Raw genomic sequence first — 23,882 nt, forward strand, 5'->3', positions numbered from 1 at the left:
AAAAATAGAATCGTATGCATGTTCGTTCCCCCCTCAGTAACAAGCTCGACGAAAAAAGTTGACCGTTTTGGGCCCTCATGTCCCATCTAATAGAGCCTTGGCATTACATCGATACATCGATGTTTTAGAAAATAAATAAAACATCGATGTATCGATGTTTTTCTTTCAAATATAGTTGTTTTACCTTCACAAAGAATACGCGCAAAAAAGAAGCCTAAAGGGTATGTTCATTTTTAACTTTATTGAAGCTCTGTTCTTCAAAACCACCTGCTGTAGACTAGTTATTATTTTTAAATCGTAACTGCGATCTCAATATTGAATAATTCATTTTCAATAAAATACGTTATTTTGTTTTAAAACTTTTAAATATGGCTTTTAAAATAGTCGGGTAAAATGTTCCTTTATGCTTCGATGTATCGATGTATTGTGGTTTAAAACATGGAATACATCGAAGTTAACAGCATCGATGTTTGCAAAATTCGATGTTTTCAAGGCTCTACCATCATTGTATATTAAAATCTTTCATTATATATATGGTATACGGTCCGTGTACTGCATTTTTATTGGTTAATTGATCCCCTTCTTTGTAATACAATTTCTAAAAACGATTGTTTAGGCTACTAATTATTTTTTTTCTTTAAAGTTATCAATTTCACTTACTTCCAATACACAAATCCCTTCTGGGAATTTTGAGTGGAATGGATTTTCAACATCTTAGAAATCGTTTTTTTTCTATACCCTTGCAGAGGGTATTATAATTTTGTCCAAAAGTGTGCAACTCAGTGAAGGAGACATCTCCGACCCTATAAAGTATATATATTCTTGATCAGGATCACCTCCTGAGTTGATATGAGCACATCCGTCTGTCAGTCTGTTTCTACGCAAACTAGTCTCTCAGTTTTAAAGCTATCGTCTTGAAACTTTGCACACACTCTTCTTTCCTTTGCACGCAGTATATAAGTCGGAACGACCGGGATCGGCCGACTATATCCTATAGCTGCCATATAACTGATTGATCGGAAATGGTATAACTTCGGTATAACTTCAAATTTTACATGAGAGCTATTTTTGGCAAAACGATACGACATGCAAAATTTTGTAAGAATCGGCCGACTATATCCCTTTACATGGTGGTGATGCAGATCTGCATCATACCGTTTAAATTCAATTATTTATCAAACTGCGTTACAAAACTGTATAAAAACTTTTTTATGCAGTTCAGAAACTTTCGTTTTTTATATAAAAAGTGTTGATCACTCAGAATTCTGTCCAATACTCAACAGGTGATTACTTTTCCAACCAATTTGGTGAATGTGGTAATCTGAATTGGTTGTGCAGTTTCTGGTACAAAATATAAAAAATCAAAAAAAATTGTATTGTTGATTCAATTAATGTTTAAAAACAGGTTAATATTATATTTAGTTTTATATTATTGAGTTTTTGTGTTTATTGCATTATTATACAATTAAATCATTAATTTCGCTTAGTTTAAAAAATTATATTTTTTTTGCTTTTTGTAAAAAAAATTAAGAGAAACCAACCTTAAAAAAAAAATAAAAAGAAGTGTATTTTTTATTTTTACTTATCTACCGAACAAAAAAAAATCAAGAAAATTGGAGTTATTGCCATGAAAAGGGATATCCTATAGCTGCCATATAACTGAACGATCGGAAATGACCCAACTTTCGTGTTTTGGTACAGATTATATTCTTGGTCAGTTAATCCGACCTACCAAATTTCATACCGATCGGCCGACTATATCTTATAGCTGCCATATAACTGAACGATCGGAAATGGTTTTTGGTTGAAATACCAACTTTGGTATTTTTGAAGATAGTAGCTTGAGACTTTTTTTAGATTTTGTATTGTAAAAAATTTGATTATATATTCAAATTCCCATAAGGATCGGCCAACTATATCCGATGTTTGCGATATATATCCGGTTTTACCTGCAAGGGTATATCAACTTCGGCTCCGCCCGAAGTTAGCTTTCCTTTCTTGTTTTTTATATATATTTATTTATTTTTTAGATATTTATTCATTTTTGTTATTGATATATTTATTTATTTAATTATTTTTGTTATTGATATATTTATTTATTTAATTATTCTTGTTATTGATATATTTATTTATTGATATTGGTGATAGTATTCCCCGAGTGTTTATCCTTTATTTATTCAGTTGAGTATAAATTTATTAGGCGAGTTAAGGCAGTTCTCCTGGTAGATACTCCGAAATCCGAAAGAAAACCTCCGAATCACACTTCCATGGGCGGTCCGAGTCTTTCAATGCTCGAAGAAAGGGAAATAGATTTGGACATGGAAGGGGGCGCACAGGGCGGTACAGATACTAGAGAGACCGGCCGCCTTAGCGCACAACAAAGGGGGGCGATCCCGAGAAACCTCAGCCTGGACCAAGCATCCACTCTATATCGGACCTATTCCCATGTTCAATTAGACCCCATACAGGACCAATACATGGACCAGCATGAAAAACGCAGAGGCCTACGCATCGTTTAATCGTCGGGAGGTTCAAGCCCTCATACACACATCCCAAGAGCAGCTAAGGGTGGATCTCAGCCAGTTGGTAGATCGAAGGATAGACGCGTGCATGAGGACAGGATTCGAGCAGATTATCCGGAAGATAGAGCAAAGCAGGGAAAAAATCCCGTCCTCTAGATCAGCCGAGTCCTCAATGACGACGCAGGTGGAGAATAATCAGCCGGCAGGGTCAGCAGACGGTTCTTCAAGTACAGGAATGCGTCAGGAGGACAAACGAAAGGCGGAAAAGACGACAATTTCACTAGCACCACCGAGCTCAGATGCGGGAAGCAACTGGAGACAGGAAGATGCGCCGAGACCGAATGATCTGAACGCCTTCCTTAGCCGGGTGATGGCGGAAAGAAATCAAAGGGCGAAAGGGAACCGAAATTGGGCACCGCCGACTGAATGGAGACCCCGCAGTTCAAGCCTTAATAAAAAATTTCCTTGGGTCGCAAAGAGACGGGCCTAGGAATGAAAAAGCAGGAGGGGCGTATCGTTTACCACCGGGACAGGAATCGCAGCAAAGAAGCCGGCAATATGTACCCGTAGATAAGTGGGGTTGTCAGTTTTCCGGGCGTCCAGGAACGATGAGAGCGGAGGATTTCGTATTCCGAGTAGAGCACCTACAAAAGCAGTATGCGATGCCATGGATTGAGCTGCTACGGGACTTCTTGCTGACCGAGGAAGCATCCGAATGGTACTGGCTAATAAGTAGGGAGGGGCCATCAACTGCGTATGCGCGGCCCGCCTGAAAATCAAAAATCTGAAAATCAAACTAAGGAGGCCAGAACTCCTGAACGAGGACATCCCTTCAGGAGAATCCCTCACATCTAATCATTTCGACGACTGCCATCGACTCCCCGATTATTATTTTTTTGTTTTTTTTTTATATAGTAGTATTTATTTTATTGTGTATGTGTTTGTTAATTATTTTTTTTGTGTTACATTTTTTTTTATTTTTATTTATATTGTTTGTACCTAATTATAAGTCCTGGTTAATTTTTATTTATTTTCTATCAAATTTGTGAGTTCCGGTAGCGGCTGTGGAAGCTGGAAGATCTAAATTCTCTCCAATGTATGGTTGTCCCAAATCCCAAGAGAGCTCTCCTAGGTAGGGAAAATTTGAAACGTAATTCCCCGCGTGGTGGGATAAAAATTAGAAAAGGGAAAGCGCCTAAAAGCAAAGCAAAAGCTCCAGAACGGATTCCGAATGTTTAAATATTAGCTTAAAAATAAAAAAAAGTAATTGAGAAAAAATGAATATTGAGTAGAGCTGTACGGCAGGGGGGCATGAGGAAGGGATAATGAGAAAGTAGAGGGGGGATCGGGTGTTGGACTTAGGGGCGGACGCGAGAAAAGGTCAGCGTTCCGCTAAGGACGGGAGGGAAGGCCACGAAACTTCAAGTCAACAGGAGTATTAAAAATCTGTGATTCGATAGGGTAAGAATAAATGTTACGTGTGTTAGTATTAGGAGTCTTGAATTTGAATGTTGTTATAGTTTCAGTGTTAAGTAATGTCCGATAGAACTTTGTGTTTTTTAGGATTAATTTATTGTTAACGGTCGGATGGGAAGGGTCAGGGAAGCCACGGCCCTGGATGAGCTAGCCGGAGCCAGACCCATGCCGATAGGCGGACCGTCGGACCAGAAGTGGTAATAATATATTTTATCAAATATTAAGTTAATAATATAAGTGGATAACAGCTGCACGGGTATCCAAATAAGAGCAGTAAAGCGCGAACTTTCTGGCACCTCGATCGCCTCTCAAAATGAGGTACGGCAACCTCTCTCACTGCCATTTTAAGATGCGCCGGATACAAATGTTCTTTTGCATGCCGATAGTCGGACCGTCGGACCTGAAGTGGTAATAACACATTTTATCTAATATTAAGTTGATAATATAAGTCGATAACAGCTGCACTGTTATCCAAATAAGAGCTGTAAAGCGCGAAATTTCTGGCACCTCGATCGCCTCTCAAAATAAGGTACGGCAACCTCCCTCACTGCCATTTTAAGATGCGCCGGATACAAATGTTCTCTTGCATTTAAACTTCTGAAGAGAAAAGACGCAAATTATAAGAGTTTACCTCAAAGTAAAACCGGGGAAAATAATAAACCCCAAAGTAAGGTGACAACGCAGTCAAATCAGTGGCGCAACAGCAACACAGAATTGGCCGTGTTGAGCGCAGATTTCGGCAACTGAACGTGGGTGGGAAAACCTACAGGTGAGCAGGGAAAATATCCAAACGCTAGGACTAACAAAAGCCTTTTAGGTAGAACTCGGACGGGTAGTGCCAGGGAAAGCCACCGGCGAGCGAAAAGTACCCTCGGCGATCCAGAAGTCACAAGCGAAGAACAACCACGCCAAGTGGTCAAGTGCGAACATACCTCGATCAGCCCCTAAACGTGCACAGAACCTGATCAGGATAGAGCCGCGTCGGCGAAAAGCTCCTGCAGCTTCCGGGAAGTGTGCGTGATTGGGGCAGCATAGGATCAGGAGAAGGGTTGAAACCTTGCAAAATGAGAACCTAAAATGGAACCTCATGTTTTTTTTTATTTTATATATTTTTTTTTGCTTAAATAATTCTTGTTGAATCAGACCTGTACTCATACCCTTTTTCTATAGAGCATAATTCGTTGGTTGGCATCATGGTTAGCGAGACCCCATAATTTTAATTTGAATTTATCTCCATTCATCAAGCCATACAGCCAGTGGCGGATTTAAGGAAAAAGGCCCAGTGGGCAAAATTTTTAAAGGGCCCCCCTGTCACCCCCTACCCCCGTCGTTTAATATCGACGCCGTAATATGGGAACAAATTACCCCCCCCCCCCCCCCCCCCCCCCCATTGCCGGAAATAACCGTAAATTACAAGGTAAGGAATGATCGCAATCGGTTTTTTTGGGTCTACGTCATTACCTGAAGCTTTCCCCTTTCGATCAACTCCAAATTTGGCCGAAAATACCAAAAATTGCCGCAAAAAACGCTAGGGGGCCCCTTTTCTAGGATTGCACCCAAAAGTTATTTGATTTTATATTCAATTTACGATAGTTATCAAGCATTGCAATTATTCTGATAACAGAGGACCCCTGAATGAAAATTGAACTTGTGCTGTCCACAAGAGACTCACCAAAACATTTTTTCAACAAAAAAAATAAAAAAAAAAATCGGTGTAGCTTTCAGCAAGAGGGGCCCTGAAAGCCTTTCGTCGGGGGGGCCCAGTGGGCAAGCGCGCCTTTGCCCACCTGTTAAATCCGCCACTGCATACAGCGCTCCAGTCTACAGGCCTGCAGACGTCGAGGGATTGGTTTGTGAGTACCCATTTAAGGGGACCCCCCCCCCGATTTTTTTTTTTGTTCGAACTATGAACTGTTCAAGAATGTTCCCTGAAAATTTCAAGTGAAAATCTCAAAAACTCTTGAAGATATAGCCGCTTTATGGTGGTAGCCTCAGGCGACGGCGAGAGCCGCCTCAAAACTTTAAACGCGCTTTTCTCGAAACAGGGTTTTTACGACTGGCGCATGAGGTTACTCAAAAACTATTAATCCAATCAGTTCCAAATCAGTTAAAACGTTATTCTATACATATATAGCTCTGGTATGAACTAGGATAAATCAAATCGGTGAAGATCTTCTTTACTTTTCAGCTTGATTTGTGGCTTAAATAATTTAAATAATTTTTAAAGGTCCGCCATTTTATTAATTTTTGAGCAAAGTTAATAATCCTAGTTCATACGAGAGCCAAACATGTACTCTTTCCAATCCCGTTGGAATTTTTGGTTTCAGATGTTCTAATGAGCGGAAATCACATGCGACACCAAAAAGAAAGGCTTTTTTGATTGCAAAAAACAACAACAACAAAATTATAAAAAAAAATTTTTTTAAATGGGTTTCTTCCTTTTTATTTGTTAATATATGTATGCACAGTTACAACCCTAAAAAATAATTCATGTTCATTTGCCAGCCCATTGAAAATCGTCAAAATTTAAAATCGCGAATGGTCCCCTTAATCTTGATTGCCTAACTATGCTATTATACAAGAAAGCGTATGACAAATTAATCTAAAAAAAACTATTAATCTAACTTGATGTAAGATTCCAAAAAATTCTTTCTTAATCTACCCCTATTTAATTTTAGTCTTCGTATTCAAACTTTATTAAAGATTTAGTGGTTAAGACAAATTAATTTCAATTGATTAGGATTAAAGAAAAACAGTAGGAGTAAAGATTTAGGCTAAGTAGATTGTAAGGAGAAAGAAAGATGAAAACTAGAGTAATTAAATATTGGATTGTGAACTGAAGAACGGTTAAAATGAAGTAAATTAAATTTTTTTATGGGCACCTGAGCTAAACGATTTTTCTTCATATGGGTAAAGGCAGAAATAATTAGTAAGTCTTTACAGGAAGGGCGGGCCAAGCAGAAGAACTATTCCACCTCAGTTCTTCCATAAAAAAGGCTGTTTGTCTCATATTCAAGTCCACCCGAAATGACTTATATCCCCTCCTAATCCTTTCCAACTCTGTCTACAAAATTGTATTGTGTGGCGGTGATCCTGATTAGAAAGTAACACAACCTCCTGGACTCTTCACTGAGCTAGGCCGGTCCCGTAGGCAGAGTACGCTACCAATCGGTATCCATTTCACCGTGTTCGTCACAGAATAAATGGCGCCCAACGTGGGGCTTTTCCGAGCTTTCCCCAACATACCCTAACCAGTCCTTTGATTTTTCTTCTACACTAAAGGTGTAGAACCGTGTTAATTATTTCTTCATACAAACTTAAATTAGTTACATGAAATAAGTCTGCGCATGAATCGTACGTCAATACGTCTTTGTTGTCTTTAAATAATAAATAATCGCGACTTGTGTAATGAAGTATTTCGGAACTTGTTAAAAGTATTAAGTTCAATTTAAGTAGCCTTGAAAACAATTTTCTGAAAAAAGGAAAATTATTTATTTTTTTGCAAAAAGAATCTAATATTATCTTTATGAATAGTCCTATTTCTATTATTGAATTAACTACCAGTTTTTTATATCTGGAATTAAACATGTTTCGTTCCCCATGTTTTTTCTCACATGTTTTCGTTATGTTTTTCCGACATTTTTGACTGTGTATTTTTTAACATAAGGGGAATATTTTCGTGCTCAACTTTATTATAAAGGATATCAAAAGATTCTTGGTTTGTTTTGGAGTGAATGGTCTGATTATATAATATTTTTGAGCGGCTCTAATAACTATTTCAGAATAGTCAGTTAGTGCAGCGAGATATTTCCGTTAATGTCGAGTGTGCTCTCTAAACTTGGGTCTGCGTAACGTTAACTTATTCCACACCTTTGTACAAACGAATTAAATTGGGCCGAGGTAAAACTCGGTTGGATATCTGTCATAATTACTTTAGCTTGGGAAAATTGCTGAAGTAGTTCCATTACTTTGTTTTCAATGTTTAACTCAGTTTGGATTTCTTTTACTACAAGGTATTTTAAATAGGCGTCTGTACAAGTTAGAAATGTTAAATTTTGTGCGTAATATATATTTATATGTAAATTCCCTCTTTATTTGGAACAAGGGCTCCCCAATTGGAATTTTTATTGTGTGCCTGTTATATTTATTTTTGTTACAAATCTATATTCTTTTAATTTTTTAAAACAGTTTGGCCAATAATATAATCTACTGATTTGTTTGTAATGTTCTTCTAGCCTTCATGAGCTCGACTGTGTGTTTCTTCTATTATTATAGCTTCATCTTTTTCGTTTTCCACGTCTTGTAGAAAGATTCTTGTAAAAAGGAATGTGTTTGTGAAATTATTTTTTAAAGGTAATTGAATATGAAATAAGTCCGTTAAGGTACAATGAATTCCTACCGTAATGTTAGGTGGAAGATACTCTCTTAATATATGTAGTTATTAAATTTTCTAGTGTGTCATATTCAATTAAATGTCGTGTCCTATCAAAGAATTTCACTGATTGTATACCTCCCCGTTGTTAAAAACAGTTATTGTTTTAACTGATTTAACGGTTTACGGGTCTCTTGTATTACATTTTCAAAACTACTTTCAGCTGAATGCTGTGTGTTTTGAGTCTGACTGGTCTGTTTGTTCTATATCTCTGTTGGTAATAATTTTTTTCTGAATTCGAGATAATGCGTCGGCTACAACATTTGTTGTACCGGACTTATATATTATTTTCGGTGTAAAGCTTTCTATGAAATAGTACCATCCTTTCATATTTTCGTTGCGATTTTTATCCGAAATTGTGTGAGATAAAGGTTGATAGTGGATTTGGATTTCTATACCAATAACTACGTACAAATAGTACATACAACATACTATGGCAAGCAATTCTTTTTTGTTTGTAGCGTACAGCTGCTCGGTTTTATTAAGTGTTATATATTGTCAATCTCACATCTGGTTTGTACTCCTCCATTCTATACACCTTCTATGTAGTACTTTAAGAATCCTGCAACTCTGTAAGCTTCGCATACAATAAAGCAGTCTAAAATAGAACTCAACGGGAACACAACATATTAGCGACGAGGAAAAAAGTGATGTTTTTAGTCGAAAAATAAAAACAGTAAAATCGCGTAAATCGTGTCGAGTAGTCGTTGATTTTCATCAAGATGCCGGCGGATGAGGATTTGATCTAATCGATACTTGCTCAACAGCAAGCATTTACGAGAGACACTATGGAACAGCAACAAAAATGGATGCAAGCAATGATGGATAGAAACGCTTCTCCAGGGCAGGGTGATTCAAGCCACACGGGTGAATTATCTGCGTGTCCCCCATTCCACAAATTCGACAAAGATAATCAAAACTGGGAGTCTTACCTTGAACCCAGCATTTTAACGCGTATTCGGTTAGTGCAGAAATAAGGCAAAAGGCTTATTTTCTTTCGTGGTGTCGCATAAACATAATCGAACTATTGAAAGATCTGAAACATACAAGGAACTCACAGACAAGTTAACGGAACATTTCACAACAAAACGACACGTTGTTGCTGCTCGCTATGAGTTTTTTAAAAAGAAGACGAAACATTCACAAACACACAGAGAGTGGGTAGCCGACTTGCGCGGGATCGCTCGGGAATGCCAATTCGTCTGTAATGCCAATGGTTGTTCTTCTAACTATAACTATGAATGAAATGATTCGGGATCAGATCACAGTACATACACCATACGATGCCGTCCGTGCATCTGCTCTTCAGAAGTCCCAACCAACTCTTGAAGATGTGCTTATATGGTAGTTGCAGAAACCTATGAGAAACAACAACAAAAACCGTGGCAGCCTTAAAAAAAAAACAGTATCAAAGAAAGACCCAATAAACGCAGTTCACACCTATACAAAAAAACCATTCCTTGGTGGTGGTGAAAGTGATGCCAAATCAAACAAAAGTTCGCTAAAATCATGATCTGGTTGTGGACACAATCATGACAGAGAGAAGTGCAAGTTTCGCGATGCCGTATGTCACAAGTGCGGTAGAAAGGGACATATAGGTGTTATATGCATGTCGAAGCAAGACAAAAGTAAATGGCAAATGCAAAAAAGTTGCAAATCCGAAGCAAACGAAATCGAAACGATTGCAGCTGTAAACAGTGTTACAGGTCAAGTCAAGTGTCAGCAGAACAAGATTCTTATAGATCTTGAAATACACGGCAAAGTTATATCATTTCAAATGGATTCCGGAGCGTCCGTGATAAACGCCACTACATACGCGATGTTGAATAAGCCTAAATTACGCAATTGTTCCCGAGTATTACATGCGTTTGGTCATACACCAATACCATTGCTTGGGGAGCTGCACACAATTGCAAAGTGCGGTGAAAAAGAGAAGCAAGTAGTCATAATCGTTGCGAACATTGAGACGGCAAACAATCTATTTGGTATGGATTTATTCAAAATTTTCGGCTTTGATATCATGCAAGTATCAAACGTTCAAGAGGTGTACGAAGACGAATTACGTGACCTTTGCAACAAGTACAAAGAAGTGTTCGAACCAGCCATGGGGGTCATAAAAGACTTCAAAGCAAGTGTCTTTTTAAAGCCGTCAGCAACACCAAAGTTTTTCAAGAGCCGTCAAATTCCATTCGCACAGATGGACAAATTCAGAGCTGAAGCAGACAGATTTACACAAGCCGGAATTTGGAAGCCAATCAAATTCAGTAATTTGGCATCACCAATTGTACTAGCACCAAAACCAGGTGGCGCTATTCGCATATGTGGCGATTTCAAGCAAGCAGTCAACGCGCAGATCGATGTTGAACAGTACCCGTTACCGACAAAAGAGTCTCCGTTCACATAATACGTCTCGACAAACAATTCAGCAAAATAGATTTAAAGGATGCCTATCTTCAAATGGAACTGGATGAGGATTCAAAAACTATCATGGTCGTCAACACACCCCTTGGCCTATTTCAATACCAGCGCCTTCCCTACGGAATTGCCAGTGCACCAGCGATCTTCCAAAGGTATTTCGAACAACTTCTAAAAGGAGTAGAAGGATGTGGAAACTACTTAGATGACATCATTATCTCAGCACCTACAAGCGAGCAACATCTAAAGCGAATCGACCAAGTTCTCAGTATTCTTCGTGAGAACGGTATTAGATGAAAAAAGAGAAATGCTTCATTTTCAAGGACGAAATTGAGAACTTAGGACGAAGAATCAGCGCTCAACGGATTTTTCCAGACAGCTCAGGCTTGGAGGCTGTTAAAATGTTGCGTCCGCCTTCTAATCTGCAGCAATTAGAAGCATTCATGGGTAAAGTTAATTACAATTTCAACTTTATACTGAACTATTCTCAGTTGGCCGCTCCTTGAAACCAACTTCGTAGAAAAAATGTAGCATACCTCTTCGGGCCGCAATAACAACAAGCTTTTACAGCCCTGAAGTCCCATATTATCAATGCGACTCAGCTAGCTCATTTCGATGAAAATCTACCACTTGTCCTAGCGACGGATGCATCATCGTTTGGAATTGGTGTAGTCCTTTCACATATCCAACAAGATGGCAAGGAGAGGCCTATTGTTTTCGCATCCAAAACGCTTGACAAGCATCAGGTTAAGTACAGCCAAATCGAAAAAGAGGGACTTTCTATAACATTCGGAGTAAAACGTTTTTACCAATATTTGTACGGCCGAAAGTTTACCCTTATAACGGATCACAAGCCACTAGCAGCTATTTTTAATCCAGGCAAGCATCTGCCTTTAATGACATCAAACAGGCTACAGCGCTGGGCCATCATTCTCATGGTCTATATTTTTGAGATTCAGTATCGCTCTACATCTGCTCATGGCAACGCAGATGCCCTATCACGCCTTCCCGTGGGCATGGATCCGGATTTCGACAGAGAAGAAGAAGCCTGCCACATCGAAATGGAACTGTCACCACCGGTCAATTCTGAGACCATTCGCAACCACATCGAAAAGGACAAACTTCTCAAACAAGTCTTACGGTATGTTACTGTAGGATGGCCAGAAAAACTTCAGCAAGGCGAGGAAGCATTATCACCATACTTTAATCGAAAATTTGCTTCACAATCAACAAAAAAATGCTTAGCCTTCACACAGATGCCAGTCGTGAAGTAATCCCAGTAACTCTTCAGGCGCGTATCCTGAATCTGTTACAAGAAGGACATTGGGGCATTGTTCGAATGAAGCAGCTAGCTAGACAACATGTTTGGTAGCCTTCAATCGACGCAGACATTAAAAGCCTTGATCAGTCATGCAGCAACAATCCTGCTCCTCCAAAAGAATACCAAAGTTGGCAAGCAGCAACAACAGCGTGGGAGAAAATCCTTATCGACTTCGCCGGCTCAATATTCGATTCGCTTACTGTGTAGACGCTTACTCGCGGTTCCCATTTGTAGTTCAAATGTCGTCCACTACAACCGCTAACACGATCGCCGCACTATCATCGATATTCGCCATCGAAGGGTATCCAAAAACCATGGTCAGCGACAACGGTCCGCAGCTTACGGCTGACGCCTTTGAGGAATTATGCCAACGTTATGGAATAAAACACATAACCACAGCACCGTTCCATCCAACATCCAATGGATTAGCAGAGCGTTTCGTTCAGACGTTCAAATTCTCAGTCAAGAAAAACCTCAAATACGGTATAACAATCCGAGCAGCAGTTACTAAATACCTTGCTACTTACAAGTTCATTCCATATTCCTACGAAAAATCTCCCGGCGAGTTAATTTATGGTCGTACCGTACTAAGTAAACTTTTCGAGCAGCCTGTCGAAGCCAAGCAATCGGTTACCAAGTACGTCCCAACTAAAATGGTCTACGCTCATAATTATGCAAGGGGAGAAAAGTGGATTCAAGGCTCTATTGACCATCCAATTGGAAAAATGCTTTTCATGGTTCGCACCATAAATGGTGATATCAAGCGCCACTTCAACCAGCGAAAACCGAAGTTCCCAGCAAGCAGCTCCATCGAAAAACCTCAAGAGTTCTTTTGGATCCCGGATATTCCGCCGCCTTCAAATCAACCACTACAACAACAAGAAGATATACCGGTAACTCCGTCAACCGTTCAGCAACGTAATTATGTACCTGAGCCACCCGAGAATGCTCCACGTCAAAGAACCAACAACCAAGGCAAAAACAACCACCACGACTTTCATCATGCATAACAGTTCGCCAAAGTAGTCGTGTTCGCCAAGAAGTATATCGTTTTAAGCCCAAGGATTTCCGAATCCCATTTGTTCTTAATTGAAGGAGGAGATGAGTTACATATTGTCAATCTCACATCTGTTTTGTATTCCTCCATTCTATACACCTTCTATGTAGTACTTTAAGAATCTGGCCACTCTGTAAGCTTCGCATACAATAAAGCAATCTAAAATAGAACTCAACGAGACCACAACATTAAGTGTTTTAGAAATAAAAGTATTATCTTGTGATAATACCACCCCAATAGCTACGTCTGATGCGTCTGTTGTTAAAGTGAATTTTTTCCCATAAACTGGTTGAACTAATTCAACTTGTCCTTATAAATTTTTTTATAACTCGTTAAAAGCTTCTACAGCTGAATCGACCAACTGTATTAAAACTTTTGAAGACATTCTTTTAGAAACATTTACATTTTCCCCTCCTAAATATTTATTTAGAGGTTTTGCTACTTTACCATAATTTCGGACAAATTTTCGGTAATATCCATTTAGGCCTAGAAAACTTCGAAGTTCTCTAATATTTTGTGGTAACGGATATTTTTAAGTTGTGGAAGTTTTGTCCGGATCTGTTTTAATTACATTATGAGGTACAATATAACCAAGGAAAGAGGTTTCCAATTTACAACATCTAGATTTTTCGAGAGAAATTTTCATATTGGCTCTCTGTAAAATGCTTATTATTTGAATTAAATCCGAGTAATGTTGCTCGATTGTGTTTGAGAAAATTATAATATCATCCATGTAGACGTGAAATATTTTTTCTACTTGTTTTCTAAGTATGTCATCCATTGCTTTTTGGAAAATTCTGGGTGCATTTGGTAAGCCGAATTCAGAAAGAAAGTCAAATTTTCCATTGTTAAGGGGGGACATCTGAGTAACAGGCCAAAAAAAAAAGCGGATCTTCTGGAATTTTTTTTTGGCCAAATCAAAACAGCTAATCGAAAATTTGTAAATGAGGTTTTATTATATTATATTTAAAGTACATAATAAAATTTACAAATACAAATAAAAATTTTAATAAATCGAAAACAAAATGGCGGCTCTGCAGCCTTCATTCATAGGCCCTATTTTTTTAAAGGGGGTCCATGGCCGAACACCTAACGTCCTTAATTTTTGATCTAAAACAAAAAATCAAGTTTGGTTAGTTTCTGTATCTCAACGGCTATCGACACACGTAGGATTTTTTTGATATATTGATATTTTGCAAAATAGTGAGTGATTAAACAAAATTTTCAACTTTCACGAACAAAAAAAGTCTCAAAATTGTTGATAAAAAAAAGTAAGCAAAATAAAAAAAAAATCCTACGTGTGCCGATAGACATAGGTATTCTGAGTATACTGTCAAAATTAGATCGATAGGTTGAGAGTTATTCGAGTTATGTGTTCGGCCAACTCAAAAAAAGCGGTTTCGAGAAAAACGCGTTTAAAGTTTTAAGTACTGTGGGATATACCTGTGAGGCATCGCCGCAGAATGAAAAATTTCGACACTTAGACACTTTTGCCGGACTCTATCTTTTGATATGTCATTTTTAAGACCCTAAAGAATTTTTTAAGCGAAAAAAAAAAAATTTGATTTTTTCAAAATGCTACTCAGATGTCCCCCCTTAATGCAAATGTATGTTTTTTCAATATCTGTGTCCTTCATTAAAATTTGATGGAATCCTGATTCCATGCCAATTGTTGAAAAGAATTAAGCCTTCCCTATGTTGTCTAATATTACAGAGGGGTTTGCATCGGGTATCTATTCGGTGTTGTGTTTTCATTTAATTTTATATGGTCTATTACAAGCCTATTTTTGGGCTACAATCTGCGTTCTGACCTTTTTTGGGTAGCACCAATACTGGTGAATTGTAAGGGCCTTGTACTTCTACTGGGCCTTTTAATATTATTACTTCGCATTCTTTTAATTTCACTCTTAACGAAATCTGAAACTGAAAAGGCATATCGGCCAACTATATCCGATGTTTGCGATATATATCCGGTTTTAACTGCAAGGGTATTCAACTTTGGCTCCGCCCGAAGTTAGCTTTCCTTTATTGTTATAGTTAATTCATGTCTGAAAAACCAACTAAATCTAAATCGACCAATTTAAGAGGAGATATATACATATATACGGTATATACACTCTACCAATGGGCGAAAATTTTAAACGCGTGTCGAAGACTATAAGAGATAAAACTATCCGACTTTTGTAACTACTTTGTCAAAAAGAGATAAAACTATCCGACTTGGACTCGTGTGGTATCTAAGCAGATCAGGATTGAGTCAAAATTTTTCCCAAATAGAAATCTTGTGTTAGTTCGTTAGTTTTAAAAAGTTGCCTGATTGTAAGTGATTGTAAAGTGTATGTTAAAAAAAACAAGAAAGGAAAGCTAACTTCGCGCGGAGCCGAAGTTTATATACCCTTGCAGTAAAAACCGGATATAAATCGCAAACATCGGATACAGTTGGCCGATACTTATGGGAATATGAATATATAATCCAATTTATTACAATACAAAATCTAAAAAAGTCCCAAACTTTTATCATCAAACATACCAAAGTTGGTATTTCTACCTAAAACCATTTCCGATCGTTCAGTTATATGGCAGCTATAAGATATAGTCGGCCGATTCCAGTCGTTCCGACTTATATACTGCGTGCAAAGGAAAGAAGGATGTGTGCAAAGTTTCAAGACGATAGCTTAAAAACTGAGAGACTAGTTCGCGTAGAAACGGACAGACAGACGGACAGACGCACCGACGGACAGACGGACAGACGGACATGCTCATATCAACTCAGGAGGTGATCCTGATCAAGAATATATATACTTTATAGGGTTGGAGATGTCTCCTTCACTGCGTTGCACACTTTTGCACAAAATTATAATACCCTCTGCAAGGGTATAAAAATAACCACATTTGTTTCTATCAATCCTTTTTTTATAACTTATAGTGCGTCTTAAATTTCTAATGATTGCTGAATTTTCTTTTTTTCAGATAGGTGCAGATGGCAGACGAAGTCAAATTTATTTGGCACTTTCAACTGCAGCTGAGTTTCGAGATCATTTATCATCATTTAGTGATTACTATGCTTCTCTAGGTATTTTAAACTTCTTTTGATTAATTTTTAATGATACTATAAGTTAGTTAATACATTACAATTTAAAAATTTAGCAAGCAAAGAAACTTTGGGGGCGGCCAAACGTGATATATTCTTGCAGTTAAGATGGGATTTATATCGCTAAAATCGAATATAATTTGCAGATCTTTATAAAAATGTATAATAAAATAGTTTATGAAATTGAATTAAATAATATATCGAAGATGGTATTTTTAACATGCCACAAGCAGCTCGGTAGCTCGGCGGTCGGTAGTAGAAGGGCTGAAATGATTTTGACTCACTAAATTCGATAAAATCAGAAACCAGAAAATAAACCAGAAAAAGTATTTGTTTATTTTCTGATTCATGACTTTTATTTAATTCCACTATAATGCATTATAATCTCGTTCCGGCATTTCGTTCAATAGCTATGCTAGATATGTAAATGCATATTTAATATGTATGCTTGATCAACATCAACAGCTGAGTCTATATAGCCATGTATATAGCCAGGAATGCATAAAACTCAGAGACTAGAAGATTTGGCATGGAGACTCCTGTAATACCCACGCAGTTCAAATTTGTTTAGTTGGCCGATCCTTATGAGAATATCATAATATAATCAGTTTATCACAATAATAAATCAACAAACAAGAAAGGAAAGCTAACTTCAGGCGGAGCCGAAGTTTATATACCCTTGCAGTTAAAACCGGATATATATCGCAAACATCGGATAAAGTTGGCCGATCCTTATGGGAATAGGAATATATAATCCAATTTTTTACAATAAAAAATCTAAAAGAAAGTCCCAAACTTCTATCTTCATAAATACGAAAGTTGATATTTCTACCAAGTACCATTTCCGATCGTTCAGTTATATGGCAGCTATAGGATATAGTCGGCCTATCCTTATGAAATTTGGTAGGTCGGATCAACTGACCAAATATATAATCTGTACCAAGTTCCAGCTTTCTATCTTCAAAAACACGAGTTGGGTCATTTCCGATCGTTCAGTTATATGGCAGCATATCCTATAGTCGGCCGATCCTTACAAAATTTGTCATGTCGTATTATTTTGCCAAAAATAGCTCTCACCTAAAATTTGAACTCTCTAACTTTAAAAACACCAAAGTTATACCATTTCCGATCAATCAGTTATATGGCAGCTATAGGATTTAGTCGGCCGATCCGGGCCGTTCCGACTTATATACTGCGTGCAAAGGAAAGAAGGGTGTGTGCAAAGTTTCAAGTTGATAGCTTTAAAACTGAGAGACTAGTTCGCGTAGAAACAGACGGACAGACGGACAGACGGACATGCTCATATCAACTCAGGAGGTGATCCTGATCAAGAATATATATACTTTATAGGGTCGGAGATGTCTCCTTCAATGCGTTGCACACTTTTGTCCAGTGAAATATGAAATATTGTATATTGTAATGAAATTGGTCCTACTAGGTCCTACTACTGGAAATTCCTACTAGGTCTCTTTAAAAGTTCCTCCAATTTTTTTTTGTCGCACTGTGTAATCACTCACAACAACACAATGCATTGTTTAAGCAACACATAACACATTAAAACTACTTTTACACCACACACTACACCATCACAAGATTAGAACAGTGCACTATAGGAAATTTGACCACTTTTTCTGGCCAAAAACCATTTTTTGAAAGTTAAAGGATTTAAATAATTTTAACTGCATATCATTCACAATAGATTAATTTTTAATGATGCATACCAGAAATTTTCATAGATGGCGCCACTGCGAAGAAATTAGCTGTTAAAAACAGCTGTTGATGTTAACATTTACATGAGCTTAGAATTTACGATTTTTTGGTGCCATTTTAAAAACGCGAATACTGAAAATTTTATGGACAAAATCAAAAGTTTTGAAATGGATATTTTTCAATGTTGCTTGTATTATGTGTTTGTGTATTTGAAGTGTCCGAAAAACTTGTGTTGTCCTTTTAAGGGGGGACATCTGAGTAGAATTTTAAAAAAATCAAAAGATATCAAAAGATAGAGTCCCGCAAAAGTGTCTAAGTGCCGAAATTTTTCATTCTGCGGCGATGCCTCACAGGTATATCCCACAGTACTTAAAACTTTAAACGCGTTTTTCTCGAAACCACTTTTTTTGGGTTGGCCGAACACCTAACTCGAACAACTCTTAACCTATCGATCCTATAACCTATAACCTAAAATTTTGACAGTATACTCAGAATACCTATGTCTATCGACACACGTAGGATTTTTTTTTTATTTTGCTTACTTTTTTTTTATCAACAATTTTGTGACGTTTTTTGTTAGTGAAAATGGAAAATTTTGTTCAACCACTTGCCATTTTGGAAAAAATCAATATATCGAAAAAATCCTACGTGTGTCGATAGCCGTTGAGATAAAGAAACTAACAAAACTTGATTTTTTGTTCTAGATCAAAAATTAAGGACGTTAGGTGTTCAGCCTTTAAAAAAATAGGGCCTACGAATAATAGCTGCAGGGCCGCCATTTTGTTTTCGATTTATTAAAAAAAAATTTGTTTGTGTAGTTTAAATATAATATAATAAAACCCCATTTACAAATTTTCGATTAGCTTTTTTGATTTGGCCAAAAAAAATTCGAGAATTCGAGAAAATTCGCTTTTTTTTGGCCTGTTACTCAGATGTCCCCCCTTAATAAAGTGAAAATGTAAGTAGTCTAGCAAAATAAATTTTTAGAAATAAATCACATTTTTAAAAAGAGATTTAAACTAAGTCAAACCGAGTCGGACATTGTAATTTAGTCCATGTTGTAGATGGTTTAATTTTCTTCATATGAGTGAAATATGAATATGTCCTTTTATGCGCTTTTGAAAAAATTCATAATTTAAGGAGGCAACCTCAAAACCTTGAATGTGAATCTGTTAGCTGTGAGACTAGTGCAAAACCGATTTAAATTTAAAAAAAATAAAAAAATTTTTAATTAATAAAAAAAAAACCACACCTACTTTTTCAAAATGACTATGGCTTTATAAAACACTAACAAAGAACCAAATTGAAATATCTTGCTTAGTTCTACAGTTAGCATGTTATTTTTAAATAGGGCGCGGTGCCCCGCCCACAACTTTTTCAAATCTGAGTTCTTTTGACCATATAAACTCAAATCAAAAATCAAAATTTAAATATCTTGCTTAGTTTTTGAGTTGGAATGTGCTTTTTAAAAAGTAAAATCTTAAATCTATTGACCATGTGAACTCAAATCAAAAATCAGAACTTAAATATCTTGTTTCGTTCTTGAGATATTATTTTTGGCCAGGAAAAGTGGTCATATTTCCCATAGTGCAGTGGTCGGCACCTCAATACATTGATATGATTTTAACGCATTAGTGTTAGTTACGAATAGCAGAAAGTACGCTGTGAGCTTGACGTTTCACACATTTACACTGTGTGTGTGGGGCATAGTTCGGGCAGAGAAATTTCCTATTAGTTTATTAGAAATTTCCCTAGTTTATTTTACTTTACTTTACTTTATTTTTATTTAGATGATACCATGATTTTAAAACTAAGACTAACCAAACAAAGTATGCAATGCTAGCTGCTAGGTCCTTCAATTGTAATTATTCTTCTGAGAAAGAAGAGACTTTGATACAATTTTTCTGATGTGTTAGATTAAGAAATTGAATAATTCTGTTCATCTGTTTTTTTGCTATTTTTAATTTGACCAACCAAATTTTATCGTATCCGTTTTTTGCAAAATCATATTTGGAAATGTTTAGAAAACTAGATTGGCTTAGTACAACTAGTATATAATAAAAATCTTATTACATTTTACAAAAAATATCGTTAGTATTAATAGTATTGTTGAAAATATTTGCATATGCTCCACTGTATATCTTATTCCTCTTATGTTATACACTAAAGTAACGAGTAACGAATTATCTTTCTTCTTTAAGTTCTGTTTCTGTCTGCGTGCAGCATTTTTTAGTCTCTAATAAATCGTCAAACCGAATAGGTTATGGGCCCAGACCAGCAAGAAAACTACTGCGTAATAGTCGAAAAGATTATACGATAATTAGAGATTCGGTGGTGTTTAATGAACAAGACGAACAAGATGAGTTCGCAATACTCAATAGAAAAACTTGATAGTGACAATTATAGTTCGTGGGCAGTGCAAATGAAAAGTCTGCTGGTACACTCAGAACTTTGGTCAATTGTGTGTGGTCGTGAAATTAAAAACGAAAGTGGAACGGTTGCAGAGCAGGCAAACTTTGATAACAAGGATGAAAAGGCCCTCGCGAGTATTTTGTTGTGTATAAAGCCGTCCCAGATTAATTATGTTAAACACTGCGAATCATCAATGGAAGCTTGGAAAAAGCTGGCTAGTGTTCACATGCCTAGTGGACCAGCGCGTAAAGTACAGTTGTTTAAACAGTTGCTGTATATGAAGATGTCAGAGTCAGACAGTGTCACAGTGCATTTGAGTAATTTCAATGACGTCATCGAGAAATTACAAGAGATCGATCAATCAGTTCCAGAAGAAATTATTGTAATAATTTTTTTGTCCAGCCTATCTGATTCGTAGGAAAATTTCGTAATTGCTATGGAGACGCGTGCTTCTTTGCCTTCCTTGATTTCTCTAAAAATTAAGTTACTGGAAGAGGGAGAACGACAAAAAGTGGGAGACAAAATGGGAAATAAAGCGGAACAGAAAATGTACTCGTCGCGTGCCGAAAAGGAAAAGCCCAAGCATAAGAAAGACATGAAAAATGTGGAATGTTGGAACTGCGGTCGTTACGGACATGTTTCGGCAAAGTGCTACTCAAAACAGAAAAACGCAAGATCAGAAAAGGATACCAATAGTGTGAGCAAACGCGAAGAGAACAAGAAGTCGTTCTCTGTTTTCGCTGCCGCAGCGAGCCAAAGTGGACTAACGAAGAATATTTGGTGCATTGACAGTGGGGCAACAGCCCATTTATGTGCAAAAAAATCGTTATTTGTTTCAGTTCATAAGCATAAGGAAAAATAATACTGGTTGGAGAAAATTACATTGAGGCTGATGGCATTGGAACAGTAAAACTGTTTTGGCAAGAACACATTAATGAATTGGTTGATGTATTATTCGTACAAAACCTTCAGTGTAATTTTATTTCGGTGTCGAGAGCAACTAATAACGGGTTCGAAATAAGTTTTTCGAAAAATAGTGCTAGTGTCAAGAATAAGACCGGCGAAAAGGTAATAAAAGCGAACAAAAAGAATGACTTGTTTATTTTCGAAAATAAGATCAAAATGGCTTTTGCTGCAAAAGGGAAAACAAATCAAGTAATAACGTGGCACAATAGATTCGGACATTTAAATTTCGAAAGTTTAAAATCCATGATTCGAAAAGAACTGGTGTATGGTCTACGTGGAGTAACCGGTAGCACGAATGACTTTGTTTGCGAGACTTGTGCGAAAAGCAAGATATGCGTGAAACAATTTCCAAAAGTGGCGGAAAATCGTTCGAACAAAGTGTTGGGGCTGATCCATACGGACGTGTGCGGTCCTATGAGTACAGTTTCCAAAGGTGGAGCGCGTTATTTTTCTACATTCATAGACGACAAGACGCGTTATGTATCGGAGTATATGCTTAAAACAAAAGAAAAAGTTTTTGTGAAATTCAAAGAATTTATGTTGTTGGCTGAGAAGCAAACTGGGCAGGAGATTAAAGCTATACGGACCGATAATGGTAGAGAGAGCATTAATGGCGCATTCGAAAACTTCCTGGTAAGCAATGGGATTAAGAGGCAGCTCACCGTTCCCCATACTCCATAGCAAAAGGGCGTGGCTGAGCGTGCCAATCGGACGCTAGTGGAAATGGCAAGGAGCATGATGGTTCACGCTAATGCGAACGAGTACCTGTGGGGGGAAGCGTTAATGACTGCTATGTATTTGCGGAACCGATCAGAAACGTCTACATTGCCAGATATGACTCCATACGAAGCATGGTTTGGGAAAAAGCCCAGCGCATCCCATCTTAAGGTGTTTGGTACAAAGGCAATTGTGCTAGACAAGACAATGAAAAAAAAATTTTCTCCGAAAGGAATAGAGCATATCCTGGATATTCAGAAACTGCCAAAGCGTATAGACAATCCTGATACGCAAACTATCCTTCAATCCTGATACGCAAACTATCAAGGAAGCCAGAGATTTGGTGTTCCTTGAGCACGATATAACAAAAACCGAGGATATTTCGACCGTAGAATTGGCAGAATTTTTGGTGGGGAGAAAAATGGCAGTCGCGATGGAAATGACGGAGATCATGCAAGGGACGGACAGTCGGGAACCGAAGATGGTGAAGACGAGTTGGTTAATAGCGTTGACAGAGTTCAGCGAGGCCCAGGTAGGCCTAACATAATTCGTACTGAAAGGCCAGGACGACCACGTAAGAAGTACAATATGCTTAACGCTTTTGGAGTTGCCGACGTCCAAGTACCGAGTGGAGTCAAGGAGGCTTTGAGCTCGACACAGGCTGAAGAATGGAAAGTTGCGATGCAGAAGGAGTATTCTCAACTACAGTCCACCAATACATGGAGTCTGGATACATGGATACATGGAGTAAATCTTCCTCCTGGCGAGAGAACTATTGAATGCAAATGGGTGTTTGCGGTTAAAGGAGACCAGTACGGCAACGTGGAACGGTTCAAGGCTCGCTTAGTCGCAAAAGGTTGTGGACAGGAGTACGGCATAAACTACACAGAAAAATTTTCCCCAGTGGCTCGGTATTCTTCCATCCGATTGGTGATTGCACTGGCTGTGGGAACAAAATGTTTATGCATCAAATGGACATCTCAGCTGCGTATCTCAATAGCGACCTACAAGATGTAGTCTTCATGCGGCAACCGGAAGGGTTCGTGGACACAGCGTATCCAAAAATAGTGTTGAAGTTACACAAGTCTTTATACGGTCTAAAGTGGGCAGAGTGGGCGTGAATGGAACCAGAAATTGGACTGCACTCTTCAGCGTATTGGCTTTGTACAATGTCCCAGTGAGCCATGCTTTTATACCAAGAACAACGGCGAAAAATTTAACTTAATTGTTGTATATGTCGATGATCTGATTATTGCTTGTTCCAGAAAAGAAGACCTTGTCGACATAAAACTTTAAATCGCACGGGAATTTGAAGTAGTAGATGGCGGAGAGCTGAATCATTTTTTAGGCATGGAGATCGAGCGGGATGGAGAGACGGAAAGTGTGGCAATTGGCCACAAGCAGTATATCGACGGGCTGTTACGAGATTATGGCATGGAAGGCTGCAGGCCAAATGCAACGCTTTTGGAGGTTGGTTATCAGGAAGACTTTGGAAGACTGTCCACGAGCCAACCAGAAGCAGTATCAATCGCTTATTGGATCACTGCTGTACCTTGCAATGACTACGAGACCGGACATTGTTCATTGTGTGGCAAAGTTGGCTCAGAGGTGCAGTGACCCCCATAAGGAACATGAGGTGGCCGCTAAACGCGTCCTTCGTTACCTAAAAGGAACTTTGGGCTTGAAGTTGCACTTTGTTCGAACTGGTGTGCTTTGTTCACTGCTTTGTGGATGCAGACTGGGCCGGTGACTGTACTGACCGC

At 37.9% G+C, this 23,882-nt stretch overlaps 1 protein-coding gene across 6 annotated transcripts in view; it reads left to right on the forward strand.

Annotated features, from left to right (window-relative positions):
* Pur-alpha (Purine-rich binding protein-alpha) overlaps positions 1-23,882 on the forward strand; it is a 368,289-nt gene that overhangs the window by 237,037 nt on the left and 107,370 nt on the right. For all 6 annotated transcript variants that reach the window (XM_043213388.2, XM_043213389.2, XM_043213385.2 and 3 more), the window contains one exon: positions 16,194-16,296. In XM_043213388.2, coding sequence (XP_043069323.1) covers positions 16,194-16,296 — 103 coding nt within the window. The remainder of the gene's footprint in view (positions 1-16,193; positions 16,297-23,882) is intronic.

Source organism: Drosophila bipectinata, chromosome 4, assembly GCF_030179905.1.
Source record: "Drosophila bipectinata strain 14024-0381.07 chromosome 4, DbipHiC1v2, whole genome shotgun sequence".
NCBI lineage: Eukaryota > Metazoa > Arthropoda > Insecta > Diptera > Drosophilidae > Drosophila > Drosophila bipectinata.